The sequence below is a fragment of the Parasteatoda tepidariorum genome, chromosome 7, assembly GCF_043381705.1.
Source record: "Parasteatoda tepidariorum isolate YZ-2023 chromosome 7, CAS_Ptep_4.0, whole genome shotgun sequence".
Classification (NCBI taxonomy): Eukaryota; Metazoa; Arthropoda; class Arachnida; order Araneae; family Theridiidae; genus Parasteatoda; species Parasteatoda tepidariorum.
The window spans coordinates 43191316-43219307 of NC_092210.1; the positions used below are offsets into that span (position 1 = coordinate 43191316).

Genomic DNA, 27992 nt, shown 5'->3' on the forward strand with positions numbered 1-27992 from the left:
ATTTTTATGCTAGTGAGAACCAAAACAATATGGAAATGAATGAGGGAAAACTGGATCCTACCACGTGATTTCCCGGCCAATAAAAATGTAGCGTTAAACGTTTAACGCAACCTTGTTGGAAGTCGCATAAGAAGTATAACTTCAAAAAGTGAGAAAAAATTCGGGAAAATGCACTTAAAAATACACTAACTTTCGAGCAAATTGGAATTTCGCAAAAAAATTAGTGTTTAGTTCATAAAGAAATAATGTCCTTTAAACATGCCGAATTTCAACTTTGTAGCTGCATTCTCTGCGGCCTGCAGACCAGTCCATATGGTATTGTGGTGTAACTACCACTATAAATATTGAATACCAATACACTAGTATGTAAAACATGTTAACTTGATTCTATTTTAAGGTACCTTTTGATAGATGAAGGTTGACATAGTCTAAGATTATAATTCCCCACATTGGTGACCTGTAGACATGAAAAGAATTTGCCAATATTGATGGATGATCTACATTTTTAAGCAGTTGACTTGCATAAAAATATACTGTTCAGGTAAAAAAAAATTTATAAAAATCCGGTGAAGTAAATAAAGTCTCCCGGTTAAAAAAACAAAACAAAAAAAATTGAAAGGGAAAAAAAAATTATGAGCGAAATGCTATAAAAAAAAAATTAAGGAGAAAGATAAAATAATGAGCGAAATGCTATGAAGAAAAAAAAAAAAATGAGTGATATACTATTAAAAATACTGAAGGAAAAATAATATAATGAGCAAAACTGATATATATAAATAAACAGCATGAATCAACTAGTGGTATCGATTCATCGAATTCTATCACAGATAAAATTCTGGAAGAGGAGTACTGTGGTGTAACTACCACTATAAATATTAAATACCAAATCACTAGTGTATATAAGACATGTTAACTTGATTCTATCTTGAGGTAACCTTTTGATAGATGAAGGTTGACATAGTCTAAAATTATAATTCCCCACAGTATTTTCCCCCCGCCAAGTTTTACAGTAGTATATTCGAACTAATTATCGAATATTAATTTTTTATTCCAGCATACTCCATGTAAAGTTTTCAACAAACAGCTATAATTTCAAGTTTCTAAATCTTATAGTTTTTGCGGAGAAAGAAAAGTAACGTTGAGTTGAACACCCAAAACAGCGGTGGACCTTACAATTTTTTAACACGGAGAGAATAAATAAATAGCTATATTTTATTACTTAAAAAAAAAAATCATATATTTACGAAGCGGAAAGATGAGAGAGGCCAGCCCCAGTGCCCCACCACAACATAATCGAAATAATTATAGATTTCTCCTAAGTCATTTCAAATACAAATCACAACAAGTCTCAGCACAAAGACAAACCAAAGTATAAATTTAGATAAAGGTACTAATACTTACAAACCAGAGAAGTGACTGGCAATAGTACATACTAAAGCGGTATTTCCTACAACTAGAACTAGATCCATTATCAAATATCACTTTCAAATTCGTGTTTATTTACGTCTTACCTCATCTTAAATGTTAAGATTTATGAGCAACTGATTTTAAAAAAATACGAACAACGTGCTTATCTTATCTTCGCCATATGAAGGTCGCTTTTAAAAAATCAAGGCTAGAGTTGGCAAGTAATCAAAATCAGTTTTTCTTTCTCCTTCTCTTCGAATCAAACAGTTTTGATTGCTTCTTTCATTGATAGATAGGTTGAATTTTACTTTCATGTCTTTTTTTCTTCCTAATGCATTGCACTCGTTATATAAAAATAAATTTTTTAATTAATGCTTTATTAAAATGTATTAAATAAAAAACATAAAGCATATTATATAATGTTGTTGTTGTTAATTTACGTCGCACTAGAGCTGCACAATGGGCTACTGGCGACGGTCTGGGAAACATCCTGGAGAATGATCGGAAGACATGCCATCACAATTTTGATCCTCTGCGGAGGGGATGACACCCCCGCTTCGGTAGCCCGACGACCTGCACGCGAAGTCGAGCACGTAATGGAGAAATGGACATATCTACCCACCATTCCTATTTTATACATTTGCAAAGAAACATTTAAAAAAGACATGCATTTTGGGAAACAAGACAAGTTGGGAAAAACCGTGGAGGTTTTCCTCTCCCTGTAACGCAAATTCGAGTAATTTTTCTCAAAAAGTCCTCCCGGGATTTGGTTAGCCCCTATGCTTGATCCAGGAGTTCCTTTCTTTTCTGGGTTGGGTAAATAATATCAACGCTACGTCAACTGTGCATCACCGGTTATTAAATTAAATACTGCAGCGCAATATTTTTTCATCATTCTTTTTTGCAAGATATTTTTGAGATTTAAAGCTATTCAAAATAAAGATGGATGATTTAGAATAAATAGACAGCAACGGAAAATTAAATCAACTTACTACAAAATTAAAGTTGTGCAAAATCTGTTTCCCTTCCGTATTCATAACTAAAACAAGATTCATTTTCAGATAAGTTAGGTAAAAGAGAGAAATTAAATAAAACACTTGAAAAAAAAAATCATAAACGAGTAAAATAACAAATAATATGAAATGAAGAAAATTTTTCAAATCAAGTTTAATTAATATTATTTACAATGAGTAACCATGTTAAGAGTTATAATTTTTGTTAAAAAAACCAAACAAAACAATAAATTAATAGGTCTTATTTCAGGGTGCGTAGCCAAATCTTTCAACAAAAAATAAGCATCTTTTAAGCACTCAAAAAATATTTTTAAGCACTATTAAAAATATTTTTGCATTAATAAAATAATTTTCAAAGACTTTATATCAGTGGTTCCCAAACTTTTTTGATCCATGGACCCCTTTTTATAGTCAAAACTTGTCCACGGACCCCCAAGTGAAAAACTGCATATATGTACGGTATAAAAAATTACAAATTAAAAAAAACAAAACATTTTGTTGAAGAACTATTTATTGAAATTATACCTTTTGATTAAAATAAGGACTTAGGACGTAAAAATCGCTACTATTTTATTTATCTTAATTTCCATAATAAAAACCAATCACAATTTTATTATTTTACAATAAACCTCACGCGGACCCCCCGACGTTGTAAATCGGACCCATAAATCAGTTTCTATTTTTCACGGACCCCTGGGGGTCCATATGGACCACTTTGGGAAACGCTGCTCTATATGATTAATAAAATAACTAGAATTTGACAAAGAACTCTTTTCTTGATTATATTAGCCATTAAAAAATGATCAAGTGATTTTTCGGTTCGATTTCAGAGGGTGGAAAAAGAATCTTGAAATTGAGAATATCATGCAAAATGCAGCTGAGTTGCACATATGAGAGTGCAAAAATCTCACCGAACCCAGCTCATCACTAGACGCACATGCGGACTCGCAAGTATTTCACCAAACCTGTAAAATGATTGGACTTTTTATACGCTATAGACTGACGGTAAGCTGAAATGGATTGTGGTTGATTGAATTCTGAAAACGTTGAATAGAAAAATATGAAAAGCACGTTTTTACATTATACGAGGGTTGCTATTTATATTTCTGGCCTAATAATGAAAAAAACAAATATGTAGGATCGAAATTGGTTTTATTGTTTTTTCAAAATATTCTCCATCCCCTCCGCAGAGGATCAAAATTGTGATGGAATGTCTTCGGATCATCCTCAGGGATGTTTCCCAGACCGTCGCCAATAGCCCATTGTGCAGCTCTAGTGCGACGTAAATGAACAACAAGAACAAAATATTCTCCATGATGATCAATACACTTTTGCATGCGTTTGAACCAATTTTCAAAGCACTTTTGGAGGTAACTCAAAACATGCGTTTTGAATGCATCAACCGCTTCTTCGGGGGTCAATCGTTGTCCACGTAATTTATTTTTGATGTGTGGGAATAAGAAAAAGTCATTGGGTGCCAAATCAGGGCTGTACGGCGGTTGACCCATCAGTTCGATCTCTCGCTCCGTCAGAAATGCCTTTGTTTGAGTCGATGTGTGAGAGCTNCACTCAAAAAATATTTTTAAGCACTATTAAAAATATTTTTGCATTAATAAAATAATTTTCAAAGACTTTATATCAGTGGTTCCCAAACTTTTTTGATCCATGGACCCCTTTTTATAGTCAAAACTTGTCCACGGACCCCCAAGTGAAAAACTGCATATATGTACGGTATAAAAAATTACAAATTAAAAAAAACAAAACATTTTGTTGAAGAACTATTTATTGAAATTATACCTTTTGATTAAAATAAGGACTTAGGACGTAAAAATCGCTACTATTTTATTTATCTTAATTTCCATAATAAAAACCAATCACAATTTTATTATTTTACAATAAACCTCACGCGGACCCCCTGACGTTGTCCAGGGACCCATAAATCGGTTTTTATTTTTCACGGACCCCTGGGGGTCCATATGGACCACTTTGGGAAACGCTGCTTTATATGATTAATAAAATAACTAGAATTTGACAAAGAACTCTTTTCTTGATTATATTAGCCATTAAAAAATGATCAAGTGATTTTTCGGTTCGATTTCAGAGGGTGGAAAAAGAATCTTGAAATTGAGAATATCATACAAAATGCAGCTGAGTTGCACATATGAGAGTGCAAAAATCTCACAGAACCCAGCTCATCACTAGACACACATGCGGACTCGCAAGTATTTCACCAAACCTGTAAAATGATTACCGCTTTTATACGCTATAGAGTATAGACTGACGGTAAGCTGAAATGGATTGTGGTTGATTGAATTCTGAAAACGTTGAATAGAAAAATATGGAAAGCACGTTTTTACATTATAAGTGGCGAAAATCGACTTTACTTTCATAAATCTCATTTTCGAAAAGGGAAAATTAAGTACTTTTTAAAAAGGCCCAATAAAAAAAAGCACCTTTAAGGGCTTTTAAAAATCGAAAATAAACACCTTTACTTTTTAAAAACGCTACGCACCAGGTATTTTATTAAATTTTTTTCTCCACATCTACGCACTTTGGATTGCTCTGAATAAAAAATATAAATCGAAAATGAATAATAAATTTAAAGAAAAAGATTCTTTTGTAAATTATTATGGATATGGTATGACCGACCAGAATGATTAAAAGCAAAATATAGCAACGACAAAATGGGAATATTAAGAAATGAAAATATTTTAAATACAAGGAAAGTTAATTCAATTGTAAAAAATAAAACGCTAATCTGATTTACGAAAATAAAAAAAGTTCATTCCAGGAAAATAAGTAAATAGAAGCATATGATTAAAAAATATTAATTAACTTATAAGTAACTATAATACAGTTGTGTAATAAATATGAAATAAAAAAAAATATTTTGAGAAAAAAATCTGAAGAAAACAAAACGTATCTGCAAAGTGATATTTTAGAGGTTAGATTAATAATAAAAAGCAGGTCTGTTTATTACTGCTGGTAGTTTGCCAAACTAAGAATCAAAAGGAGTCTCTAAGAGAAAATAAACAAACAAACAAAAATATATCATCTGTGGAAAATTAATTCTTTAACTGTAATGGTAAAAGTGTTTTCGTTGTTTTTTACTTCCTAAAAAAGCAATGTGTGTAACAAAGAATATTAATTGCTCAATCTAACGTTTTTTTTTGGGGGGGGGGTATAGCATTGTTTTTTATATTTAAACCTATCTTTTATTTATACCATCAATATGCATGGGAGATTTTCAAGTTAATGAAAGAATTCAAATTTTTCAATAAGAAAAAATAATTAAAAGGAATAAATAGAAAAAAAAAAGACTTTAAAAAACAACTGCTGTCAGGGTTTCCCCCAAAATTTACTCTACTCTCCAACCATTAATTGTTTAGAGATAGTACTCAATTCCGTTTTTAGAACTCTTTGAATCTTGAATAAAGCACTTAGGCTGATTACTTTATTCATATTATTGTTTGTTATTAATCAGGTTGTGTTTGCTTTATTCTAACTAGCACAAAGTATACCATATACTCATTTGGATATCCTTTGACCCTTTCTATACGTCCAACCAAAAGAAATCTTTCACTAGCTCATTCATAAGGGTGTGTATAAAATAAAAGACAAAGTTGGTTGATAGTTTAACCATATAAGGGGCTAATTGTTCTGGAATGTGGGATAAAACCCCAGTGGGTACAAATTCTTCGAAGGTCAGCTTTACATAATTTTATTAAGTGGTTTTCCTTTTAAAAAGTTATCCAAAGTTAGAAGTGCCAGTAAGCGAGAGCTAGGTTTAGGGAGTATGAGGATAATGAAGTCTTAATGTTTAATTTGTGCAATGTGTTCTTTGATAAAGCCAAGTAATAAAACAGGAGAGCCATCTGTTGGCCACCATAGGCACTTTTTAAGTTTTGACATTATTCAGTTTAGTTCTGTTGCAATCTATGAGTCAGATTTCATAAAAATATAATAGATCGCACCAAATGTTTTTTTTTTTTGGTGAATATTGTGCTTTGGCAATTTATCCTTGTTCAACCAACACCAAAGCAAATTAACGATAGAGCCAAATACACTATTGATGTTTTGGGCAAGTTCAAAAAGAGAACTCATACTTTCTAACAGAGTATATTTACGACCATTACCTTTTGAATTTTTTAAAAATTTAATTTTAGAGCTTGCAATTTTTTTAAGAGCCAAATGAGATATGTAACTTTTCAAATAATAAATTAACAGTAAAATAAGCTAAAGTCAAATGGTAAGCTGTTAATGTTGTCATATCCAACATTACAAATTTCATGCCTGAAGATCTGATACATATATCAACACTGGAAAAAAAAAGAAGGAAACTATAGTTGTACTGTTACTGTTCAAGTTTTTTATTTTAGTGAAAAGACAAATTCCAAAAGAGAATGGAGCTGAAAGAAATATTGTGAATTTCTGCAAATAACAGGATCACAGAGTAGAAAAAATTCACTTCTCCTGGTCACGGCATGCCCTGATCATATTAAACCTCAATAACAATTGGTGATTTATTAGGACGTCAGTGATTTAAATGAAAGTTTTTAAAGTAGCAAGAACAATAAATATCTTTCGAAAAATAATCATAATTAAAAATTAGATTTTCTGTTTAACGCAGAACAAAGTACTGAATATGCTGATGATAGAACCGAGGCTCTTTTCTGTATCTTGTAATTAAATTAAAAAAACACATTTATATAAAACAGTATTTTCCCTTTTTCATTACACGTGGAAGTGTCATAATTTCAAAATTAAGATGTTATTATGTAGCACTCTGAATTCAGTCAAATATTTTTGGTATTATAGTACTAATTGAGCCACAATGGCTCAGTGGTTAAAGCATTGAATTGCTATTGTTAAAAAACTGGCGTATGATCCCCAGTGGTGGTCTAACAGATCTTAAACAAACTTAAAGAGCAGTTGTAATAACAAGCAAAATTATATTTGCTAGATAAAATCAGCATTTTGTAATTTTACTTTATTTTGAGTATTTTCCAAATGTGTAACACAACCTTATTGCTAAATAAAAGTAATAAATACAATTATATTATCTTAGTTGGTAGTACAGTAGGGAACCGATTATCCGGAACGATCGGGACCAACGCTATTCCGGATAACTGATTTTTCCGGTTTTCTGAATCACTACGAAAAGCCGTTTTTTTATTGTCAAACTCAACTAAAAATAAAAATATTTGGAAATAATCTTAAAAAGAAGAAAAAACGATGAAGTAATACACTAATGATTATTTCCAAAATGATGGTAAAGTAAACTTCTTTCAAAAAAGAAAGAAAAATCCTGAAATCTTATGAGGAAAAAAAAATTTTTTTTTAAAAAATGGCGGGAAAACTTATTGAATTTCGTTCCGGTTTTTTGGTTTTCCGGTTTTCTGATTTCCGGATAAGGGGTTCTGTACTGTACCTCAAAAGCACTAAGTAAGCAATCAAGTTTATTGCAAGTATTACAAACTTTTTATTCAAATTTATGGGTGTATTTATAAATGAAATACTAAAACACCATCATTATAAATTTCCAAGTTTTTTTTGGCTATGCTTTTCATAAGGAAAAAAATTTTTTTTTCTCTCTCCTTTCTCATGATGATAGTTGTATTTTCTGATTTTCAATTATTATGAATTTCCAAGTGAACTGAAACCCATATTTACACAATAATATTACCATATTCACCCACAATTTCTAAAACAACAATTATTGTACGTTTTTGAGTTAAAATTAAAATTCAAAATAACAAGAAAAATACAAGTATAAATTTTAATTCATTATCAAATGCTTCCTTTTGGAGTATTACACAACAGAAAATAAAAACTGTCCAAAGAAACATACATTAAGTACATTTACACTAAGCTTAAAAGCAAATAACATCCTTATTATTACATAACATCGAATAATTTGATGAAATAAAAAAAATATTAAAGAATCCAGAAGTTATGGTTTTATTATTTACAGAATAATAAATATAAGCATTTTAAAAACAGTATTTGTACAACAAATAGACAGTTAGAAAAGTTAACTCAGTTTTTTAGCTTTTTTGTAGATAGAGTCTACAACTTTTTCAAGGCAATGAATGGTCTCCAACGCTGCTTCATAAGTTTTATCGCTATCAGAGGCTTCAAAAATTATAAGTATTCCTAAACCTTGATCAAGGATTCCTGGGAAAAATAATTGAAATAAATCAGTATTGCGAATGCATGCATTTTCAGTCAATATAATCAATAATATATATATATCAATATTGAATCCAAAGAGTTATATAAAAAAAATCTATAGTTTAGCTCACAATTTTTTTTATTGATAAACTAAGTATAATAAAAAATAGAATTTTATTTGCAAAGGAACATTTTTACAAAAGTTACATTGTTTAAAGAACAATTCATTTTAAATTAACAGAGGTCTCCTTAGACTACCTTTCTACAGTCTTTTTTTAGGAAACACTATCTTCACTAATTTCTCAGCACCTAGTCTATATCTTAATTTTATCCATAGATTGTAAATATAGAAAGTACACACTGAATGGATCTACAACTTGGGGAAAAAAAATTCATTCAACAACTTTTCAAAATTTTGAGTGCTTCTGCCAATCAACAATCACCATTTTGATGGATTATCCTACATTTTTGTTGGATCATTGTGGAAGTACAAACAGCTGGTTGCCTTGAATTTTAAAGGCTAGAAAACCAGGTAAAAGCTCTGTTTAAAAGCTTCTATTCATTCTTCAACCTGCTTTTACAGATCAGCTGATAGTCTGTTACCCATACATGGTGAATCCATCAAATTGGCAACATAAACACAATCGAATCCCAGCTTAGCGAATTCCTAGGGACAGAAGCAATTGCTACGTAATAGTGAAAATTTGTTATACTGATATTACGAATTTAAAATTATTAATACGCTGAAATTTTCACTTAAAAAAATAATAAATCTTGCATTTAATTACAGTTTTGATCTATTTGTACTCTACATGTAGAAAATATCAAACCAATATTTTAATAAGCTCACAAAAACTACTAAATTAAAATGAACAATGGATTTATTATGACTTATCAGAAATTACGTAATCTGTAATTCTTTTTTGTATAAATGATTCAGAACCAGTAGAAATTTCCAACTTCTCCTAATTATGCAAATTTTTTTTACGAAGTATCTGATAAGATGTTTTGTGCCAATAAATATTCCAAACTGGTCAAGGCCTGTGAAGCTGTAGGTACAGAAAAGTTTTTTTCTGAATATTCATCATAATTGCTGTTTGGAAACTATTCCTGTACTCATTTACGCCTTGCGGTTAGATTTATAACTTCATAGAAGTGAGTTAATATTTATCAGGCATTTAGGTTTGGTAGATTTGTCGATAACCATAACTTTTCTTTTTTCTGTGCCGGACATATTGCAGCAAAATAAAGCAGATGAACGCAATTTTGAATTTTTACCTCTGATGCATCTGTTTTTGATTAAAAAAAAAAAGGCTAAAGTTGTTAGGTAACAATTGGAGAAAAAAAATCCCTGCTTCATCTGCATTGAAAACATCAGAAGGGTCGTAAGACTTAATCGCATCCAATTTTTTTTTGCTTTCCAGTCATTCACGGCTTTTAAATCCACAGAGTTAGCTACGCCGGAAACTTGTTTTGCAACAATACCATAGCGTTCTGTGCATCGATTTAGCCAACCAACACTTGCTTGAAAATTCTTGCTTTCAAAATTTTTTGCGAATTCTAAAGCCCTTCCACAAATTAGAGGCCCATAAATTGGAATCCTGGAACCATGTGAACATTGTTGCATCCACATCTTGAAAATTTGAGTAGTATTTTCTTCCTATGTGATCCTATCAATACTAATTGCATTTGTTGCTCCAACTTCCTTCTATTTTTCAAAAAAATAGATGTAGATGGGGATATTTTATATTTTGCAGCAACATCAGCTTTTTTTTACCCCACCAAGTTTTGATATGATGTCAATTTTTTCTCTAATTAAAAGTTCTTTACGTTTCTGCCCACCCTTTTTATTTAAGAATGAAAGCAAAAAGCGTGCAAACGCTACTAGCACTGCAGCTGTAAACTGATTCCACTTCCTTCTCCTGCAGAATTTGTACATGGTGCTGCACACGGCACACCCTTCATAATTTAAAATTCTTAGAACTATTCTCCCACCTCCATTCAAGAATTGTCCCAATAAGGATGGTCATATCTAAACAATATGTCATTCTTGACAAGTCCTTCCTGAACTGGAAATCAATCTTTTGATAGGCCAAGTGCAATTTTTTATTTTTAATCACACTTTTTCGTTGTTGCAAACCTCGATTTCAGATTAACATAAGCTTTTGAGAGAGCAACTAAATGCTTTATGCTGTAAAATGGTTTCATATATCCAAAACTCAGAAATAAATTTTAACGTCCCTAAATAGAACTTAATATTTTTCAAATAGAAGTGTGAACAATATATGAGGCATTAAAATGATGTGAAACACAATATATACCACAGGAAAGTGTTTCAGAGAGGAATGTCACTATGAAGAGCCATAACATTAACTAATTTTTTTTAATAGAATATAATATTTCTTTGTTGATTATATAATATTTAGTAAAAATCTTCATGATTTTTCTTGAAAGAAAGAATTTAAAACTACCACTTTAAAACAATAAATGTAAGTCAAATGAAAAAAAAAAATCCCTATTTTAAAGCACAAAACAATGAAAATTCTACAAACCATTCAGTTTCTTATCCAAAATCATTTGTGACATCTTTTTTTCAACAGTAGGCTAAAGAAAAGAAATAAAAAAGTAGAATTTATTTTAGTACCGAATAAAAATACCAAAATACCGAATTTAAGTAGAATAATATACAGAAATAAGACATACCAGTGGTAAACCAATTACAGAAGCTACATGCTGCAGCTAAAAATAAAAAAAAAGAAGACATTACTAGAGAGCAAAAAAGCATCTTGCTGGTATTTAAACTTTTAGAACTTATGTGAAAAGAAATTATATTGTTTACCTGAAAAGGTCACAGTTTCTAAAATTTATTTATTCTTAATCTACTAGGAGATGAGACAATCTCAATAGCCTGATAGTTAAAAGTAATTTTCAGGTTCATATTTTGTATTTGGAGTTTCAATTGTATTCTTCCTTCGATTAAGAAAGGTGATAGAAACCATCTAACAGCTTTAAAAAAAAATAAATCACGCGGTGTGATACTGTCTACCAGACATTTTTCCTACCTCATTTTTTAACACTTCTGCTTTAGTATTTGAGTTTCAATTTGAGCTATTTCTTATTTGTTTCTCTAATTCTAGTAACATTTGGGTTCTTTTCCTGAAGTTTCTTATTTTTTCCCCCTTCTATAAATAGGGATTGCAAAAATTATATACCAATGATTCTCTTAGATAACATTAGATGTACCATAACAAAGAAATTTTGATGACTTAAAACTGAGATAAATTTTGCCTTTTGTGTACTTCTGGTGCACTCACAGTTGCAGCATTAAAACATAAGTTATAAAATATTATGGTTGGTTGACAATTTCGTGTAGATATTAAAGACTTTTTTCAGATAGGTAATTCAAGCTATTCAGCTATTGAGTGATGAACATAAATTTCTGAGTTTCCTAATAGATTATCTTGATTTTGGGGCGTTTCATAAAAGTTTGATAAATTTTAAAATTATTGACTTCTTAAAAGTGTCGTTTTAGCTTCCTGAAGGAAAATCAAATAACAATGTTAGCTCCAAACCATAACTTAATATTTTGAAAGCAAATCTTATTTTAAGATTTAAAAATAAATTTTAAACGGAGTTTCATATAATGCAGTGTTTAGCAAAAATGTTAATTTTGATTCCAAAAAACTTTCATAAATTTAAATTGGGATATTTAAAAATGGTTTAAATGAAATAGTCTTTGTTTCTTATTCAGGAAGCAAAAAGAAAACTTTTGTCGAATCATGCAATTTAAAACTTGGTTGAAAATTTTGAAATCGTGACACCATGAAATACTTTTGGGTTAGATTACAAGTCTTTGGCTTTTGAAAAGTCAACAGGACCTTGACTTTAGCAGCTTACTTCTTACAATTAATTGTTAGCAGAAAAACGCTTTTTTTTTGACACACAATATAATTACAATACAAATATACAAAAATAATTAATAATTTAAAAATAAAAAAAAATATGAAAGAAAAAAATACATCACTTACTTGAACTTTTGAGTATGGTTCAATAATTCTACACAAATTTTGTTCAAGCATAGTGTCATATAAAGCATCTAAATGAGCATGAATTATAGGGTCTTCAATGAGTTGTTTCTTATATATTTTAAGAGCCTAAGAGATAAAAAAATTTTCTTCAGAGAAATGAACATCAATATGTCTGAATTTAAAGATTAAAGAAAGTATTAATAACAGGGGATTTTAAAAATGCTTTAAGATTTTCATGTCTAATAATAAGAATATCTATCTTGATAAAACATAAAATTTACAGTCAATAATTTTTATCAGATTTCCTTAAAATAAAAAGAAGAGAAAATAAGAAATGTTGGTTAAAGCAAAGATGCACAACTGGTTGCCAAATGCGGTCCCAAATGGTCACGTCTGGCCTTCTGCCATTTAACCAAAAAGACTACATAATCAGCTTGAAAATTTTTATAACTATTTTTTAAAATAACAATCATCCCCAAAAATTTATAGTATCAAAACTTTAAAATATAAAAGGTTAAATTCAAAATGTCTAAATATTAAAATTTTTGGTCATTTCATGTTTTTAAAAGAGCATTTCTTCAGCTCCATGGAAGTTCAAGTATTTATTTAAAAATTAAAGATGTCAGAAAAAAAAATTTACGAAATTTTGTTTTCTCCACTTTGAAAGTAGAAAACTAGCTTCAATTTAATTTTATTGATGAAGACAAAATGTGTAAAATTTTGAATGTTTCGAATTCAAAAGTATCATACATGAACTTAGTCTTTTAAGACAAATTGATATTATTCTTATTACATTAATGAATAAAATATCAATTGATATAAAAACTGAATTCATTATGACCCTTCTAGGAGAAAGATTAGGTACCTTTTGGTTTGGTCATTAACCATTTTCTTCTACTTATGTCTGAAAACCATATAGAGTGTGTTAAAATTTAATTCATTTAAAAATTATTAACTAAATTCAGTATTCATACAAAAGAATATTAAATAAACGGACTTGCTGCAAATATGAAATAAATGCTTAATTATTATGATATGTCTGTTTTCTCTTTTCAGTATTCATTAGAAAAATAAGTTTCATAAAAAAACCTAAAATATTTTTTGTGACAAGACTATAGGATAAAAACAGAAAAATAGGTAAAAAAAAAAAAAAGACAGATTAACTTATTTTTAAATCATTCTAAAAAATTGTTTTAAGAATTAAATTAAGTAAAGTTGTAAGAAGGTACAACTTGGATTAGGCGCATAGTCAATGAAAATAAATTCAAAAACATATCGATTCCAAAGATCAAAACAATAAGACAAACAATTTTTGTATACATGAAAAGTCAATAGCATTAGACAGATGATAAAAATATATACAGAAGATATTTTATAATTTTACTGAAATAAAAAAGTCAGTGGCAATTTCTTTTAAGGGAATTTTCCCTTTATATTATATTAAGTTGTATCTATACATATAATGACGAAGAATTTATGTGTGTGTGTCTACAGACTGGATTGTAAGCATATAGTAGGCACTGAAAATACGACATTAAACATTAAGCTAAATGAGTGCAATTGTAAACAAATTGTGAAGCCTGATTTTCAATTTTTTAATTGGTCTAGCAGAAGTTACAGTTTTAAATTAACAATAGAGAATTTAGTTCAGTCAAATATTTTAAAAATAACAGTGATGTTTGCTAGCTCATATCTATTATAAAAAAAGTTATTTATTACAAGTTCCGTAAGATTTAATTATTTTCTAATCATTATGCAAGATTATCAGAATGATCAGTGTGAGTGTTCTAACCGCAAATTACCATTTTTTAAGCTAACTGAAACCATGTATTTATAATTACAGTTTTAAAACCTGTATCTAAAACACTAAATAATTTAAAACCAAGGGTTACTGAAATAAAATAAAGTTTTGAAATGAAAAGCTAAATCAATGGAGAAATGGCATTTGTCCGTTCATGAAAAACGTTAAAAAAACCTTGTTAATATTTCTATTGTCAATCATAATTTTGGTTACAGTTACTAATCGAAGTAAAAAACAAATAAGCTATGTACTAAAAAGCAAAATTAATGGAGAAATGGTAATAATTCATTTGATGATAATAATTCATTAATCAGTAAACTATCATTAAATGCTTATTTAATTTTGGTAATAGGTGCTGGAAATTTAACAATAAGCTATATATTAAAAAGAAAAATAAATGAGAAAACGTACTTATTCATTATGGGGGAACAGAAAAAACTTTTGATACTATTATCAACACCAACGATGCTTAATTTTGGTTGCTTGATAATTATATTGTAATTGGTGTAGTTTTAATAGGCACCAAATATACCCTTACATAGGTACAAAGTATTGAGTAAATTTGGTGCCAATTAAAGGTGAATCAATAGTGCAATTTTATGATCAGATACTGCTGAATTTTTTTTTTTAAATGTTCTTAGAATATGTAAGTGCAGGAAAAAGTAGCTTAACTGTGGTAAATTTTAAATATCATGAGTTGCCTCCAGCAACAGCATTATGCCAGATGGCACTGAAAACAGTTAATCTTTATTTTGATGGGATAGGACATCTGCTACATTTTAGATTTTCCAATTCATGACTTTTCATGATTTTCCATGACTAATTCCAAGAATTTTTTCATGACTTAACGAAGTTACTATTTTCTCCGACAAAAACGTAACATTAAATTTAAAAAAGCATTATAATAACATTCATTGAAATGATAATTATAACCAAAACTGTTATACTCTGCATCTTCATGTTTATAGATTTTAAATTGAAAAAACAGAGTAAAGAAAGAGTTGAAGCAATAAAATAGCTGGAAAAAAAATACAAAAGCAATTTTTTCTTCCTTTTTTCTGCAGAATTCAATTCTAAAGATACTTTTCTTGTTCATCAGAAAGGAAAGAAATACTCCTTATTTGTCTGTTCTCATTTCGAAATAAAAAAATAATTCGCCAATGATTGGCTCAGTTGAAATTTAAATTGATAAAAAAATAAATAAATAATAAAAGTTCTTAAATCACAGAAGTTTAAAAGATAATTCGCTCTAGAAATTATGTTTTTCCTTTCATTTTTGGAAAGAACACCATAATTTTTTAAGAACTTGATAAAGACATTTTATATCCCAATAAAATATGACTGTGAGTAGTGATTTTGTTAAGAATTCAGATATTTGGAACACGATGAAATTCAGGGGGTATTCCATTTTAAAAATTAGATTTTTCAGTGACCTAAATCCAGGACTTTCTACGATTTTTTCAAAAAAAAAAAAAAAAAAAAAAAAAAAAAAAAAAAAAAAATCATGACAAATTTTGTTCAATACTGAAATACATGGATAGATTACTAAATACATGTTTTGCTTAATCAAATAACATAGAGCCACAGNAAAAAAAATAAATAAATAAAAATCATGACAAATTTTGTTCAATACTGAAATTCATGACTTTCCAGGTGCGCGGATACATGGATAGACTACTAAATACATGTTTTGCTTAATCAAATAACATAGAGCCACAGGGAAGTGCAATAAAAAAAGAAATATTGGAATTATTTTTGTTTTATAACTGTCAGTAGGCGGCACTTGTCTCTTAGGTTTGTGTAAGACTTTGTAGTGTTGTTCAGCACTGATTTATTATTATTACTTTTTTACATCCTGTACGAAGAACTGGTATTCAGCTAGTACAAATTATAATACTCTATAAGAAATACTACATTTTATAAGAATATAATTAATTACTTAAATAACACATCATTAGCTCTTTTGTAAAAATATATGAAAAAAAAAAAAAACCAAGTTTTGAACAAGACAGCATACTGTATCTTTTGAAAAGGTGTGTAGGATTGAAAGCTGATTCTATTTTCCTTTTGAAGAAAGAAAAAAGAGGGGACTAACAAATTAAACTTATTATGAAGAAATACACAATTAAATAATTAATAACATATTAATATCTTTTTTTAAATATTTAAGCTTCTTTGTGATTACTGTGAAATTAACTAAAATAATGTTGCTTAATATAAATATGTATTGGGCATGAGATTTAAACACAGACATGGACAGAAAACAATACTAATCAGGATTTCAGCTACTGTTTTCTGTCCAAGAATAAATATCATAAACAACTTAATAAAATGAGATGGATAAAAGATAGAACATTGTACAAACCCTTCATTGTACCCTTCAAATAAGTGAAAAGTTTCAATTGATAGACCGGAAACTAATTAATTACCTCCTGAAAATCAGATAATGATCTCTTAGAACTTGAAGCTGCAATAGCCTTCATAGCATCAACATCTACTCCAGCATACTTTAGAGCTAATTTCCCCATAGTTAGAGATGGTACATCGCTAGGACTAAAATTAAAACAGCACATTTTAAAATTTATATTCTTATTGTGAAAAGTGAATTATTTTTTCCCCCAAATAGACAAGAATGATTTCTTGAAACCAGGATTTGTGATTTTTAAAAAAAAAAAAAAAATCAGATTTTTTTGATTTTTATTCAAATACATTATAAGAACTTTAATTTTTGATTCAAAAAACTTTATAAATATTTAATCAAAAAATTAAATTAATATTAAAACTATATTATAACAATATTTTAGAAACTCTAACTTACTAAAATAATTTTTCATTATAATACATAGCTTTGAATGCATAGCAACCATTTTGAAACAAATGTATGAATGAAATTTAAAGACTGGATGAAATAGAGAATATAAAGAATTCTTCAGGGGTCTGCCTAGGTTTTTCTGAGAGGTACCTATTTTGTGAAAATTAAAAATTATATCTAAAAATCAACACAAAAATATGGTAAAAATATAAATTTATCGTTTCTTACGAGAGTCAAAAATAAAATTTAAAAAAAAAAAAAGTATTTTGAGAAACTGCCATTTTTTCTAAAGTTGAATTTGCGAAGGGACCGCTAAATGGTAGTAAATTTGGCTTGGACAGACCCCTGTTCTTTATGGACAGACCCCTGTTCTTTAACAAAGTTTCAATTAGCAAACCATAATTTTAATTTAAAATAGTGATTTTTTAAATTTTTTTTTCTTGATTTTTAAAATGCCAAAATAAATGTAACAGATTGTGTTTATAAATGAAATGTATTCATTTATCAAAAAATAAACATTTAATCTATATATTTTTATATTAAAATATTCATCTTTAATCCTATATCAAAATAGATAAGTTAGGCTAATTAATTTTTTAACAAATCTATGTACTCATTGGAATTTTTCTTTCACAAAACTTCTTTACAGAAAATCTGATAATGTCAAAGATACTGTAAACATATTATGAGAAAAAATACCAGTTATCAGTTAATAATCCCACTGCATCAAATATACCTTGAAACAGTTTGAAAGGCATATAGAGTATATTTTTGGCATATTAGAGGAATTTCTTTTTAATATAACCTCAAGTTTTAGAAACATACATTTTCCACCAATAAAATATAATGTAGATTTTAATTCCATGCTTTTTCAAGCAAAACGTAGAGTTCAAATTAACATTATTTGCATTTTTTTGGGAAAAGATTTAATGTTTATTAATTACTTTCTACAGTTATGCAAGTCTATATTAAATGTTTACTTCAATCTGTACTTTCAATCTCAAGAATCAAAAGATTTTTAAAATTGTAATTTCAAATGTGTTGGAATTTAACACACATCAAGAAAGAAAGTAATTTCGTTAACTAAAATTAATTAATGCAGCAATTTATTTAAAGTAAACTTTAAAACTAAGAAAAGAAAATAATTAAAATATCAATAATTTAAAACATTGTTTTTCAACTTTTAAAATCAATATATATATATAAAAATATCAATTGATTTAAATCAATGATTTTTAAAAAAAAAATCATTTGATTTAAATCAACAAACCCTGCTTGAAACTAAACAGATCAAAGTAATTCTCCCTCTATTGAATCTTTAAGGTAATTATTGTTACAGTGAAACAGTGTTCAGCCTTTTAAAAGTTGGCAATGTGTGTTAACTGAAAATATGCAAATTTTAGTTTGTAGTTCTTTAACGTTTTTTTAAAAAAAATATTTCGTTGAATACGGAGCAGTTGCCAGCTCCGTAAAAGTATTAATATATAAACTGCCATAACATTAAACAAGAGGTAGTTATTGTTTAAAAACTCATAAAAAACTGAGATAAATTCATTATTTTCTCACTAATCATTTAATATTTTAAATAAAATATCGATTCTTCTGATATTTAATTTTTTTATGGCTCCAGGCTTTTAAATTTTCAGCAATAAATTATAATTAAATATTTTTTCAAATAAAATCTTTATGTGACTAAGTATCATAAATTGGAAACTATTAAGCAATTCACAAGTTTTAAGAGATAAATTTAATCTATACAATAATCAATTTGGATATAAAGTGAAGTAACTACAAACATGTACTTCAAATGTTTATATTATAATATACAGCAATAAAATTTGCCTTATGTCTATTTGCATAAAAAATTTGTAGTAGTAAATGCTATGAACACTTAATCTAAATATTTAAAATTTATATTTGTGAAGGAATATGAGCCTGTGTTGTAAATGAAATAGAGTTCAGATTTATTATTCTGTAACACAGCATGATTTTGTAAATTGTGTTATCACTTTCTATGTCCTATTCAGACTATAATTTAAGCACTTAATTTTCCATTAATAATTAATATACAGTGTTACCCAATATCAAATGAAATACTATTAGTTAGATACCATATTAAATTTGCAAAATAATTTCATTTAAGAATTCTTTTTTTCAAATAGTACATTTTTATAAGAATTAATAAAACTTCAAATTTTACAAAAATTTGTTATGACACAAAAATGTGATCTAATTATTAAAAAATAAATAAGTAAACAAACGTTACATATAATCTGGGAATAAAAATATAATAATTGATTAAATATAAATATTTTTTTAAAATATAAATTTTTTTAAAAATTATTTACTTAATAACTTTAAATCATTATCTTTTAAATGAACAAAAAGCAGTTTCTTTTATTCCTTCTTAAAGGATTTTTTTCCACAAAAAACTTGCCTAAACTAACTAGCTTAAACTATAGAAACAGACAAGAATATAGAGACTTACAACTTAAGCCTTATTTATCATCAATTATGATATAAAACTAGTGATCAGTCAAATAAAACTGTTAACTCATTTAAATAATATTCAATACAATTCACAACTAAATAGGGATCAGAAGAATTTTATTTATTTTCAGGGCCACCACTGAATTTGGCATTAAAAAATAGTTGCGTCAGTAGCCCACAAGCTCAAAAATAGTAGCCTAAATAACATCCTTGAAACAAATAGTATCCTCAGATAACATATGTTTCATAAAGACCACACTTAAAGCTTTTTTCTTCTTTTTTTATAGAATCCTTCATAAATGATAACAAGAAGGTATACACATTTATTTTACTGGGGAAAAAACAAAGAATACTATTAAAATCTGAGATATTACAGTACAGGAAGTGAATGCAATAAACAACAAAATTGGTTCGATTCGGTGAGGAAACAGAAAATGAGTTGAAGGTTATTAAGAGAAGGTTGAAGAGCTGTTAAAACAGTTATTATTTATAGAAAGTTTCAACCGTCAATTAAACCTTTTTTGATGTTTACTACATCCATGTGGCTCTACTGTATATTGTATGATTCGATAGCATATTTGTTCATTCCTTCCTTAAAAAATTAATTTATGACCCAAATGTATATACTCCTTTCTTTTTGATAAAGATTTAAAAAGTACACATTAAAGGCAATTTTTTTTGGAACATTATACAATCTAAGAAGTTTTTAAAATGCAGAGTTAAATTGTTAGTATTTAAATCACAAAATGCACTTGCAGAAAATATTAGGAATTATAAACAGAAATGTGTATTAAAGAAGGATTCAACCTATCTCAAATAAAAATTATGATTTCAACTATAATTTGCATGTTAAATTGAATAAATATTTTTTCTTACTAATATCGAAGTAACAGTTGTAAGTTAACTGGGTATACATTCTAAATTATACAAACTCTGGTATTTTTTATCTATAGTTAAAACAGTTCAGGAAAGACCACTACTCTGAAAAGTCGACCCTTAATCGTATTATTTAGTTATGTTATTCGAAACTAAGACAACAATACAAACACACAAAGCCTGCACACGTTCATATATCAACTTTAAAAAATTGAAGCACAATCTTAAAATTAGTTTCTTTTATTCAACAAGAAAAGATTTATTTTTAAGATGAAAGAAAGTAAAACTTGTTTTAATTATTTATCAAAAAAAAAAAAAAAGAAAAAGTAATGGTATACTTACACTCCCAGCATAATCTTCGATAGCAACATGTATTTTAAAGCTATAACAGCTTTGGGGTCATCAACTGACTCATAGCCATCGAATGCTTCAAAAAAGTAAGAAAAAGCAGTCTTGAAATCTTTTTCATCAGCAGCATGCAAAATTCCTGATTGCAAATCTAAGGAAGCTTGTAACTTAGGAGGGCAATATATACCATTTGCTGTGGTTCTGGCAGTGGTTAAAGCAGCTCTAAAAATATAAAATTTTTCAAAGGAAATATTATTTAAAAAACTTATTAAAATTAGACAAAAAAACTATAATTATAAATGATATATCTGCATGAACAAGAATAAGTACTGCAGCATTTCTAAATTTTAAACCAATTGGGTTAGATATTCTTTCCACTTTTTTTAAAGTAACTATTGCTTCTGCTACCTGGGTATTCAACAGTGTGATATCACAGAATTCATTACGTTCAAAAATATTAAGTTTAGAGAGTTTACATTGTGCGGATTACAATGAATTGAAAATACTTAGCTCGAAAAAAATATTTTTTATGGTACAATGGCACATGATAGCAAATCATTTTAAAGTTTAAGTGTGTGTGTCTTTCTCACTACATATATATATTATACACCAAAGAGCCATTACATTATGACCACCCTCAATCTATAACAATGGGCTCGCCCAGGTTTTCATGGTTTCTCGACCAGGAACAGTGTTTTCATGGGGCACATTAGGACCCACAATCCTCATAGAACAATCCCTGATGTCTGTAAGCTACTTGAACATAGTTGCAGACCAGGTTCATCTATTCATGGCAACAGTTCTTCTTGCAGAGGATGGTGTTTACCAACAGGATAATGCACCATGTCATAAGGGTCGAATCATCATGGATTGGTTCGAGGAACATTCCAGTGACTTTCAAGTCATGTCTTGGCCCTCAAATTCACCTGACCTTAATCCAATAGAGCATTTGTGGTCTTACTTGGAAAACCAAATTTGTGCTGCCATGCTACCCCCTCGCAATGTGAGAGAATTGCAGGACCAGTTGGTGAGCGCTTGGTACCAGATACCTCAGATTACCTATCAGCACCTTGTGTAATCAATGCCACGGCGGGTGCTAGCAGTTTGGAGGGCTAAAGGTGGTCCTATATGTTATTAGCAGGGTGGTCATAATGTAATGGCTCTTCGGTGTATATATATTTAAAAAAAAAATTTATATTTTAGACAATACTTTAGCAGCACTGTTTAAGTTTTAAAATGCTTATGCTATTCTACCCCCCTACCGTGTTCTTGCATTGAACCTAATCTTTCATTTTGTCTTCGAAGCTGAATAATCTTTTAGCAAGATATTCTTTCACTTCAGTGAACATCATTGTTATCCTACTATTCATATTTAGCATTATAATTTCAGCTGATTTCTACTTGCCTATTATTTACATAAAAACACAATCTTTTCAATCCAAAATTATTGTTTGTAACAAATATTGTTTAGGAATTTCCAAGTAAATAAGAGCTTAAAACTTTCTACAATATCGATATATGATAAAAATTGATTAGAGGAGTTAATTCAGGTAGTATACTTGACTATCGCATAAAAGAGTATCAGTTTATTGTACTAATATGAATAAGTATATTTTTATTAGCAAAACTTAGTTAATAACTACATTCTATCACTTCCTAATCCAGTCTTCTACATTTTTTTTTGTAATGAAACCATAAATGATTAAATTTCCTGATGTATGAATTCCAAACTTAAAAATAAAGATTACTAATTAAACAATATTTATTTTTTTAAATATTCAACTTTAAAATTTTCTGAACTAATAACCACCCTGAAAGAGTAAGTAATTCACAGTTTCATGTCTTTTTGCAAGTCTAACTTTATAGATGGTTTGTCTTTGTCATCTTCCATGTCTTACACCAATAAATCTTAAATTTTAATAGTGCATCTTTTCCTCCATCAATTTATTTTAGTATTGTGATAAGCATTTCAGATTTAAATTTCAAACTTTTATTTGAGTGTCAGCAAAAACTTGTTTTCCAAAAAGGAACGCCATTACTTTTTTTTTTTTTTTTTTTTTTTTAACAAAAGCCAAGCTTAAAGGTAAATTAATAGCTCAAGAATTAAGTATAGTTAATATAATTGGCATAATCATGGATCAATAACATAATAATTAAAAATTATAATTATTTCACTACCAATATCTAAAATATCTTCCAAAGATATTACGAATTGGTACCTATGAAGCATTGGGAAGTAGTAATTTTATTAGTTTAAAAATACAAATGATTTTCAATAATATAGATAAGCTATCATTTCACTAATGTTATTGATATATACTTAGTTTATAAAAATTACATTTATCAATTTGCAGCAAAATAGTAAACAAATATAAAAATTGAGCATAGCTTATGTTAAAGTTTTGATTGTTATAGTTAAATAACTGTCACAACACTAGGATGTTGAAGAATACTTAAAATTATTTTAGTCAGAATGCCTCAAAATTCTTAAAAAATACTCTTAACCATAAAAAAAAAACTTAAAATAAAAACAATGACCTTTAATATTTAGGTTCATTTATTATTATTTTTTTTAAATATATATTTATGTCATAACCTTTATTTATAAATTTAATAAAAGTAAGGTTAAAATGAAAATAAACATGCACTTTATCAGGGTTCCCACTCAATTTTTTAAAAAAAATTCAAGTTTTCAATGACTTTCAAGGATCTAAAATCAAATTTTTCAAGGACCTATTTGGTATTACAATTACATGCTAAATTACATGTCAACTAGATTTTACAATTACGTAGAAGCAGAAATTGTATACTTTTAAAGCACAATGCTTATTTAACAACAACAAAAAATTATTTATTAAATTAATCATCTAATAATACAAATGGTTGATTGTTACATTGCTGTTTTCAAATCACATTGAAAAACTCCAATTAACTCCACTTTGAAAAAATCCAACAAAAATACAATTGACATAGGATACAAGCCAACATTTAAATACTAGCACAATTGAAACCTTTCTTGAAAAATTTAATGAAGAGAATTAGAATTACTGAAATTGAGTGGATGAATAATGCATATTACATTAAACAAGCATAGTAAATAATTGATAAAGACCGTATAATTGCAAGGTTATTAAAATATAAATACTATTGTTAATATGTTAGATCAAATTTTAGCTTACAGGAAATGTATATAATTGGATAAGATATCAAAATATATCCATTTAACATATCTGTTTCAATTTTAATGACAAATTATCTATTTTGCTACTTCAGAAAATAAGTAATGTATTTTGAATATAATAAAATCTATTGTAAAACAATATTTTACAGAAAACTAACTAAGACTTACCAAGCTTTATTTTCTTTAAAATATATCCATAAAATGTGAAGCACGATTTCTAAAATTTTGTGAATATGCGTAATTTTAACTAAGCATAAGTTTTAAATTGCATTTATACGAATCTAGATATACAATATTTAAATCAAAATTATAAGAAAGGTGAAATAAGTCTCAAAGATTATGTAAATCGCATATCACATTGTGTGTTTTGTTAATTGAAATTGAATTGCGATTTGTGTTTCTTAAATCGGAACAATATGAACAGCAAATGATACAAAACGCACAAATTAACAAGACGTCAATCACAATGTGTGATACAATATGAATTCTGTTTCGTGATTAGCTAATAATTTTCATGTGAATTGTGATCATTATGACGCAAACTGCAATTTGTGAATCGAAGGTGCTTAATATAGAACAGTTATGAGTGATTCTTAAATCATTTTGGTGAGAATTGCAAGTGATAATTATAAAATCTTTCTTTTGTGAATCGCAATGCGTGATTTGTAAACTACTAGAATGAAAATTGTTAGGCATGATTCTGAAATTACTTAAATACATATCACATTACATGATTTAGAAATAACTTTATTGAAATTATGTGTGAATCCTGATGAGTAATTTGCAAATCATTTTAAAGTTATATTTAATATGTGATTCATTAATCACTTTAATTAAAACCGCGATTCATAGACCATTTTTATATGAATTCGGATCCGTAAATCAAGAATCAGTTTAATGTGAATCACGATGTTTATTCATAATTAATGAAACCTGTAGAACTAAATTTTATTTATCAGCAGTAAAAACTAAATATAAAAATTTGGTTATAAATGATGAAAAATGAATTATCCTTTGTACATAAATTAAAAGAACAAACAGGGTAACAATATTAACCTGTTGTAATAACGAAGTTAACACACTGACAAATTTCTAAATCGATTAAACACTATATATTCTTTGAAAACTATGACTACAAAACCAAAAATTTGCTAGAAATTTCAGCTTTCAAAACATCAGAGAGTTGAACAATAATCAGGAGTGAAAAATCTAGGAGAGAAAAGTTTCGCATCTTCTTTAACCCCTTTTCACTTCAAAGCATTAAAAATTGCATCCATCAGAATTTCTATAATTTTCCTTTTAATTTATTTATTATTTTTTTACTGCTTTTTTGAAAGAAAGATTAGTATTATTGTAATTCCTAAAAAATCAAGGACTTTTCAAGTACCCTATGGCAGAATTCAAGGACTTTTCAGGGCCCTGATTTTCTTCAACAAAATTCAAGGACTTTCAAGGTTTTTCAAGTACCGTGGGAACCCTGTTTATAAAAAAAATTGAAATGTTAATAAATAAGGGTTATATATAAATAATAATTTATTAATCCTCAGTTACAATTTCCAAGATCATCAGAATTACATTGCATTATACAAATATTGGATTTTTCTAAAATTATAAGTAAAATTTTCTTAAAATCAAATTCTTTTGTCTTGAAAAACACTCACCAATACCAACACTTGTTATTAGAGCAGATTTAAAGTCTAAGAAAAATTGATAAAAAATAAGAAAAAAACAAAATGGATTTATCATTACTATCTAAGTCCTGGTCATAAGCCCTATGTATACCCTTTTAAATTTCTAAGCTATGTTTAAAGAGATTTTTCTTAGAAGGAAAAATTAGTATTTCTAAGTAAAATCAAATCAAATGAAAAACATTTAAATGCTGAAACACACCAATATCTCATGTTTACACATTACAATAAAATTTGAATGACTCAAATGTAATATTAATTGCAGATTACCTAGCTCTTGGAAAATTAGTCAAGCAGTGATATACTTTGCTTTCTAACAGTTGAACTTCCACCAGCAAATTTTTATCATCTAACTTTTTAAGTTCTTTCAATAAAGCACTACCTACAAAGAAAGAAAAACATCTACATACCAAACAAAGAAAGAGGCATTAATAGTTAACCAAACAAGGGTGCTACTGAAAACCATTTCACACTTTAATTTTTTTTTTTTTTTAAAAAATTGAATGAATTAGTGAAAACTTTGAAGTTGCTAAACATAAATTCTTCATAAATAAAATATGAATAATCTTTTCTTCATTATGTCTAAAGATAAATATTCAAAGGAGTAAAACTGTAAATAATAAAAATCAACGGCAACTTAAATTTTTCTTCTTCTTCCACTTTCATGAAATAGTAATTTAAACCAATGAAGTAAATAAGCCATTGAATGTTGAGAAATGAATTTTTTAGAGCAAGTTAAAAAATGATAAATAATTTTAATAAAACAGTAAAATCAAAATAATATTTTAGCAGACTATTTTAAGGCATAAAATGAATAAATAAAATCAAGAAATACTGCAAAAAAAGTGCATATTATAATCTTTATTAATATTTGCATAGCTATGAACATAAAAGGTAAAAAAAAAAATCTTGTAGATTTTACAAAATACAACTATTGCATAAAATATATTCCACAAAAAAATGCTTATAATTCCTAATTTAAATTATATGCAATATTATTTTTATTTGTGGAATGGTGGTTCAGAATATAATAAAATAATTACATTCAAGTGTATTTTATTACCTATTTTGAATAAGATAATTAAAACTTATATTTTTTATATCATTTAAAAAAATTTTTTTTTTTTTTTTTAAATAAAAATACATTTCAAATAGATTTTAAAAGAAACAATTACTAATTCAGAAATTTAAATTTCTGCAGATTTCTTTTTAGAATTTTCTAAAAAGTGAAGAAAAAAATAAAAAGAACTGCAAAATCTAATGAAGTTGGCAGCCACACATTTAAAACCATAAAAACCTTAATGAAAAAATGTAATAGTTTCCATTAAAAAATATTCTGTAAACAAGCCGGAAAAGTTATTCTTAATGCTACAAACAAAGCAGTTCCAATTGTACATAAATAATTAACCATCACAGAACTTCCAAAAACAGAAATCAAATTATAAAAAAAATTAGGATAATATTTCTACTTATAGTCACATAACTCATATTTGTGTTGTTGCTTTGATAAAATGGACACATAATACATAAGGTAATCAAAGATGTATCAGTAATTAAAACTGTAAAATTATTTAGCAACATTTTAAAACTATTCATGCATAGTTTTGTATTTTACAGTTCATATATATTTATTTTATATCCTAAGTGAAAAAAATATTTTTGCTAATTTGACAAACCTTTTAAAATAGTTTAATTTAAAATAATTTTTATTGCCAAAATGAAGATCTACAGATGAATAATATTATAAATACTTATTATGCAATTTTGAAATTATTTAATGTTCTGGAAATTAATTCCACTGTCTTTAGCATCAAAAAGCATGTATTGTGAAGTGCTCAATACAAGTTAAATGTTAATTTCTTCATAATGTTTCTAAGATAGAAGCTATATCAGATCTTTTAAGCAACTCAAATAATTATTACCTAAATTTAAAGCCTCTGTGTATTTGCCAATGTCGTAGTACAAAGAAATGAGCCTTGCCTGAAAAATATAAAAAATATATTTAAAAGAAATGCAAGGAAATTTGATAGTACAATAATATATTTAAATAAATGCCCTACAATTATGTTAAATCTCAAACTTAAAAAAACAAGTATAACATATACAGGATGTCAGGCAATTTTTTAACTGAAATTCTCAGACTTTGCAACATTTTTAGTTAATAAAAACACTTG

The 27992-nt window shown here is 27.6% G+C and overlaps 2 protein-coding genes and 1 long non-coding RNA gene across 3 annotated transcripts in view; 1 reads left to right on the forward strand and 2 right to left on the reverse strand.

The window, feature by feature from the left end:
- Positions 1–1599, reverse strand: part of LOC107455888 (sugar transporter SWEET1) — a 12485-nt gene extending 10886 nt beyond the window's left edge. Inside the window, exon 1 of the mRNA XM_016073612.3 lies at positions 1402–1599. Coding sequence (XP_015929098.2) covers positions 1402–1469 — 68 coding nt within the window. The 5' untranslated portion in view covers positions 1470–1599. The remainder of the gene's footprint in view (positions 1–1401) is intronic.
- Positions 20–27992, forward strand: part of LOC139426016 (uncharacterized) — a 207388-nt gene continuing 179415 nt past the window's right edge. Inside the window, exon 1 of the long non-coding RNA XR_011637263.1 lies at positions 20–148. This is a non-coding gene — a long non-coding RNA (uncharacterized lncRNA). The remainder of the gene's footprint in view (positions 149–27992) is intronic.
- Positions 8186–27992, reverse strand: part of LOC107455878 (26S proteasome non-ATPase regulatory subunit 11) — a 64165-nt gene continuing 44358 nt past the window's right edge. The window contains exons 5-12 of the mRNA XM_071183349.1: positions 27741–27798; positions 26089–26200; positions 20944–21171; positions 16853–16976; positions 12623–12748; positions 11298–11333; positions 11147–11198; positions 8186–8597 (exon numbers count right to left, since the gene is read on the reverse strand). Coding sequence (XP_071039450.1) covers positions 8455–8597; positions 11147–11198; positions 11298–11333; positions 12623–12748; positions 16853–16976; positions 20944–21171; positions 26089–26200; positions 27741–27798 — 879 coding nt within the window. The 3' untranslated portion in view covers positions 8186–8454. The remainder of the gene's footprint in view (positions 8598–11146; positions 11199–11297; positions 11334–12622; positions 12749–16852; positions 16977–20943; positions 21172–26088; positions 26201–27740; positions 27799–27992) is intronic.